Here is a 6,583-nt window from a genome sequence, read left to right as displayed (position 1 = left end):
AGAGAGAGAGAGAGAGAGAGAGAGAGAGAGAGAGAGAGAGAGAGAGAGAGAGAGAGAGAGAGAGAGAGAGAGAGAGAGAGAGAGAGAGAGAGAGAGAGAGAGAGAGACAACAGATTGCCAAGGGCGTACTATAAATGCACAAAGGAATACAAACAAACAAATGGCAAAAATAAGAAAAAAAAAATTAACATATCACAATACAAAATCATCACAGGTAAAATAATAAAGAGAAAGAAAATTTTGTATTTCGAGTTACAAAGGCGGCAAAGCCAGAGAGAGAGAGAGAGAGAGAGAGAGAGAGAGAGAGAGAGAGAGAGAGAGAGAGAGAGAGAGAGAGAGAGAGAGAGAGAGAGAGAGAGAGAGAGAGAGAGAGAGAGAGAGAGAGAGAGACCCATTATCTTTCCCACGTCCATTACCTCTAAACACATCGCCAGTCACCAAACCAACAGCACCTCCTGATTTGGCGCCACTTATCACAACCTTCCAAAAGTCACCATTACCACAAAGATAGAGAGAGAGAACCTTCCCCTTCCTTGCCAAACACCCCACCCACACCAACACACCAACACCCACACCAGCATCCTATCAACATCGCGTCAACACCCACGTCAGGCCTTCATGCACGGCCACACCAGTAAGAGCTAAGCTGAGGGCCGCCGAAACAAATGGCTGTCACTCCTCGGCTCCCAGTAGGTGAGTCGTGGGCAAACACAGGAACACGAATATGCACTCACCTCTCTTGGGCGGGACTCAAGGCGCGCTGGACAATGGTGAGATTAATAGATCGTGTGTACTCACCGTGGAAGTGTCCGAGGGAAGACGCATTATCTCAACACTAACACAGCATTAAGAGTCTCCTTTTCCCCTCCTTTTCCCCTCTCCTTTGCTCCTCCTTTACTCAGCACCAAGCCTGTTAAAGTTTTTTTTTCTCCCTCTCCTTTCTGTCTCGCTATCCTTCCCTTCTTAATCCTCTTGCTTGGTGTGTTTGTCTGCTTCTCTGTGTGTCTGTCCCTTCCTTCTTCCAGCCTCATGACATTTCTCTCTTCTCCTAATTAGCAACGTCTAGAGTCTTTTATCAACATTAAGTGAATAGGAAGTTTGTTCTATTATAATTTAATACTAAAAAAACATTCTACTTGGTCATTAACCTCTTCAGTACCATGACACGTTTTCATGTCTATTCTGCTGACTATTTAGTGATTTTATACAGCTTCAGAAACTTATGTGAGGGATTAAAATAGTGAAGATTCTGGCCATTAATCTACTGACCTCCATAGACTCTTACTAATGTCAACAAAATCGTTTAATCACACCCAAAACTCAAGGTAAAAATGCACCCCAGTACTGAAGGGGTTACAAAGGCTAATGATAGTAAGTACCCAAGAAAAGTCCATTTGGTTATCATTTTTTCTAGTTTTCCCTCCAGATTACCTCCAATTTCTAGTTAACGCTCAGCACTGAAATATCTTCGGTCTCCTTTCTACACTAAAACATCTCTCATTGTCTTCATCTTTATGGAAACACTGTATTTATCTTTTCTTTTCTCACGTACACCTTTCTCCTTTTCATCTACCTTCTTCACTTTCTCCCCTCCTCTTCCTCTTCCTCCTCCTGCTACAAGAATATCTGCTTGTTCTCTTGTCCTCCTCTTCCTCCTCCCTGTCTTTTCCTCCCTACTCTCTTTTTCCTCAGTTCTTTTCTTCCCTCCTGCTCCTCACCTCCTGTGATTGATTTTTTTCTTTTACGTTTATATTTTCTTGTTGCACCTTTGCTAACAGAAAGCATATTTTCAAGTCTCTAGTTACATTCAGCTATTTTTTTTTTTTTTCAATACTACACCTTATTTCCTTCAGCTTTTACAGTGCTGCTTTTTTCCTTACCTGGCATTTTCTTAACCTGGTATTTTTCAGGCATGTATTTTTCGTTAGGTTTACAGGCAGTACCATACAGCTTTCTGGAATACCTTATATTGATCACCTTTGTAATTGATACTCCTAACATCTTTACCTGTCACTATCACGTAATAATTCCCAGTCCCCCTTCACCTTTCCTTCCTGATCACCTGTCAATCCTCTATAACAGCCACACGCATCTCCAAACACCATCCTATATCTTCCATCATCCTTATACCCCATTTCCCCATCACTATCCATCTCGCATTTCACATTTCTCACCATCATGTCATGTCCTTGCAAACCTATCACCATCTCACTCACCCTATGCATCCCAGGCAGTGTTCACCACCAACACAACACACTAGCTCACCCTTGCCATCCTTCCCATCAATGCACGCCTTTCACCCTCACCCTTTTCACCCTAGCTCTCCATCACGTGCCGCACCTCACCTATCTCATCAGCACTAGCACCCCGCCAGCCCCGCCCATCACCCCTCGCCCCTGGGTGGTGGTGGGCGTGGAGAAGCCTTTGTTGACGTGTTTGCATCTCGTTAATAGCCTGCACAATCATTACCCAGCTCCCACGACACGGCCGCTCTCCTTTCTGCGCATAATGAGGGATTGCCCATTAATTGTGCGGCCTTTCTAAAGAGTTGGTTTTTCATCTCAGTCCATGTTTTGTGTTTCTGTCCCTGTCTGGGTGTGGCGGGTATGTTGGTTGTGTTGGGTGTGTGTTAACCCTCTCATTAAAGCTTCAGGTGTGGCGGTGGGTTGTGCCCTCCCAGGAGTCCTCATCAGTGCGGTACACACACCACACACACCCCACACCACACACCACACACACACACACACACACACACACACACACACACACACACACACACACCTGCATAGTAGCGTTTCCAGAAGTAAACGTTGCCAAATAGTACAGCAAAAACGTTCATTGTGTTTCACGTTCGTTACTTGTATGAATCAACCTTTTTCCTGTTACGTGGCCGTGTTTCCTATACATCTGCAGAACAACGTTTCCTACCTGTAAAGAAAACGTTTATTGTGAATAGACATTTATTTTCGCGGGACGTCATCGCAATCTCAAGTCACGCAAAGTTACGAAAGTACGTAGTGTGATTGAACGTTTGTTATCGTAGTTCATCGTTGTCGCTGTCACGCAATGTTAGTTAGGAGAGGCATGTACGTGGGTGACAGTAAGGATAGCTACACTCGCCTAACACACCTGGAGAGCAACACATCGTGAAACAAACATCACATGTCGGTAAGCAAAGCGTTCATTGTATTAGCGCAGTTCGTCATACTTACGTTAGTGTGTGTGTGTGTGTGTGTGTGTGTGTGTGTGTGTGCGCGCGCTAATAAGTAGTTATTCGAACATGTTTATTGACACGTCGTGCAGGCGCTACACGCACAGGTAATCCGCGGTATCTTTTAATTAGTCCGGAGAGCAGCACGCTCAGAGAACTTCATCAGCTCTCGTCGGGGCTATAATGAAAAACTTCTTTTGATATGAATTTTTACGTTCGTTCTGGCAAATTGTAGCTCGAGCCTGTAATTACTTTAAGTCCTATTATCCCGACTGAAACAAAACACCTTACTTGAGTTTACTTTTTGGCCGCCATAATTATGAAACACGTTAGTTAATTGCTTTCACTTCGTTATGTATCTCTAGAGCACAACTCCAGCTTAAGAACTTAAAGTGGAAAGTGTGCGAGGGAGAAAATATAGGAGTCAGTGAAGCCGGGAATGGAAAGAGGGAGAGAGAAAATAATGAAAGGAATATGAAATGAAAGGGTCAAGGATGATAACTAATACGGTAAGGAAATGCATGAAACTGGTGTGGAAAATTTATAAGTGAATGTTGATGAAAACGAGCTGCAAATCAAGCAAAAATCTGGAAAAGATACATTTTTCAGGAACAGATGAATAAAAACACTTGGCAATGTGCAACGCCTGGGTTCACGTAGCAAGTGAGAGAGTGGAAACTGTTCCTCATATGACGCACACTTCCCGACAAGAGAATAGGGAGATCATTTATGGAGGCAAAAACACCAGTGAACTACGAGACCAAACACACACAATCACACACACACACACACACACACACACACACACACACACACACACACACACACACACACACACACACACACACACACACACACACACACACACACACACACACACGTACAGAGCCTTGAGGAGTAATGGCTACAGTTTGGGAAAACATAGCATGGTGGCAGCAAGCCTCGCCTGATGACGTCCCTGTTCCCGGTATTTTCCCCCCGAGCAGGCTTTCTCAAGGTCGTCTGGAGCATGACCATAACATGACACTCGCAGCCTCCAGCCGCGGCCCTAACAAGACTCCCTCCCCGCCTGGCACAGCGACCCAACGCGTCCCTAACGAGGCAGCTCAGCCGCGCGCCCTGAACTGGTCGTTAGCTGTAACGATGCACCTGACATGAAATAAATTTCCCTAAAGGTCTCCAATAGAATTAAACCCGCTAATGGCTGCCTCCCGTTGGGCTGGGGACGCTCGCACAGCCCGGCACTACAGAACCCGACATCTCCAGGCTTCTCCCTGCACGCCCGCACGCCCGCACACCCACGACCAAATGTACCAAAGCTCACCCACGCCAGTCTCAGGTGACTCCCGCCCTTCTGTTGTTTGCCTTTTGGCTGCGAGGCACCTTCAGTGTTACATTCAAGCTGACTTCATGTGTAATTATTTTCCAGACTTCCCTTCTCTAACCTTTGCGCTAAAAACAAGCATATATTTTCAGGCTTGAGTCACCGGAGACGATCTTCCCTGCGCCTGGAGCCACGAGACAGGACGGCTGGGAGGGAATCTCAACACTTCGACATTGCAGACCCTCAAGAACACACTTTCCTTGGTTTACTCTACACTTTAAGCCACAGGGAACGAAAAAACAAGGAGGACAGAGGAGGACAGGAAGGAAGAGACTGGAAGGAGGGTCCAAGTGGTCACCGATCGAGAGGAGAGCGAAGACTATGCATGAGCTCACCCCCAGCACACGCCAGGTATTACCAACACCCACCACTTCGCCTCCCGCAAAAGCATTCTGATGTTTCTCCCCAAGTTTGATGGTCTCATCGCCGCCACGAGATACCCACGTCCAGGGTCCGACGACGAGGAAGGACGGGAGGAAAGCAGAGAAGGAAGTATGGAAGGAGGGAAGGAGGATGGAAGGAAAGAATTGATGGGGATGGAAGGATGAAAAGAAAGATAGGTCGTTGAAAGAAGGATGGAAGGAAAGTAGAAAAAGAATAAAAGAAGAATGGAAGGAAAGAGATAATAAAGAAAGGATAGATGGAAGTAGAGAAGAAAGGAAAGAAGAGAAAAATTAAGAAAGGATAAGAAGGAAGGCAGAATGGAAGGAGAGCATCAAAGAAATAAGAAGAAAGAAAGAAAGCAAAGGAGATTAAATAAAGGAAGATAAACGGAGAAATACTAAAGAGAAAAAGAAGAAAAGAAAAGATGGGAGATAAGTAGAAAAGGAAAAATTCAAGGAAGATGGAAAGAAAGAAATAAAGAAGTGGAAGAAGAGAAGGAAAACAAGAATGGGAGAGGACAATGAAAGGAGAAGGAAGGATGATGGAAGGAAATAACAAAAAGGAAAATGAGAAAAAAGAAAGAAGAGAATGGTGAAAATAAGGGGACAGGAAGGAAATGAAGGAAAGACGAAAAAAAAAAAAAGGAATGAAAGAAGGAATGGAGTGAGGAATATTAAAAGGGAGAGAGGAAAGGATAGATGGAGCACAGAGAAAGGATGAAGAGAAAGAAAGAGGAGTAAGGAAGAGAGGGAGGTATGGTGAAACAAAGGAGAAGGGAAACAGAAAAGAAGTGAAGGAAAGATGAAAAATAAAGAAATACTGGGAAAAGAAAGAAAAATCATGGAGAGAGAGAGAGAGAGAGAGAGAGAGAGAGAGAGAGAGAGAGATTTCATAAAGGCATAGACAGCATCACATGGCGCCGTTACTAAGAAAGATAAGCTGATAGGATCAAAGATAAGAACACGTACCCCAAGCTGTGAAATAAGAGAAGGGACGAGACACAGAGAGGAAGGGAACAAGAGGAGTGGAAACATAAAGAGCACATCGTCATAAACACACAACACAACTAGAGGAAGAAAAAAAAAATAAATGCAAACACAAACAAACAGAAAATAACGTAACTCTTGCTACTACTTGCATTTCCTCGAAGCATTTCTTTCCCCTTACTTACCAAAGCTTTCTACACTTTCCCCGAACTACTTACTAGACAGAAAACGATAAAAATAATGATAGCTCCGTAATTAAAGTTTGCCTTAATTAAACACTTTTAAGGTAATTCATTAAGAAATAATGTAAGGATTAATGAGGTAGGCAGACGTACTAATGGTAGTAAACATAATTAAAAGGCAAAGGGTGTATGGGTAGATAAGGAGATACAAAGATAGATAGATGAAAAGACAGATAGATATATAGATAGATTGGTGCATAAATAGATAGATGGATACACGAATAGATAGATTGATCGATTTATTGATTGACAGATATAGAGACAGGCAAACCTAACATAAACAGAATGATATATTAATTAGGAATTTCTCTCTCTCTCTCTCTCTCTCTCTCTCTCTCTCTCTCTCTCTCTCTCTCTCTCTCTCTCTCTAAAAAAG

At 43.7% G+C, this 6,583-nt stretch overlaps 1 protein-coding gene across 1 annotated transcript; it reads left to right on the top strand.

Moving 5' to 3' along the window:
• Positions 1-4,411: 4,411 nt before the first annotated feature.
• Positions 4,412-5,051, top strand: LOC123510446. The gene is made up of 2 exons (XM_045265637.1): positions 4,412-4,550; positions 4,688-5,051. Exons 1-2 carry the CDS (start codon positions 4,412-4,414, stop codon positions 5,008-5,010), a joined length of 462 nt encoding a protein of 153 aa, XP_045121572.1. The 3' UTR covers positions 5,011-5,051.
• The last annotated feature ends 1,532 nt before the right edge of the window (positions 5,052-6,583 follow it).

Source organism: Portunus trituberculatus, chromosome 29 (assembly GCF_017591435.1).
Source record: "Portunus trituberculatus isolate SZX2019 chromosome 29, ASM1759143v1, whole genome shotgun sequence".
NCBI lineage: Eukaryota > Metazoa > Arthropoda > Malacostraca > Decapoda > Portunidae > Portunus > Portunus trituberculatus.
This window is presented reverse-complemented; position numbering and strand designations above follow the sequence as displayed.

Bases quoted from the DNA above. Each gene is read 5' to 3' on its own strand.
- LOC123510446 (XM_045265637.1), top strand. From the start codon at position 4,412: ATGGCTGCCTCCCGTTGGGCTGGGGACGCTCGCACAGCCCGGCACTAC. The intron at 4,551-4,687 runs GTGACTCCCGCC...ATATATTTTCAG, and splicing joins CTCACCCACGCCAGTCTCAG to GCTTGAGTCACCGGAGACGA.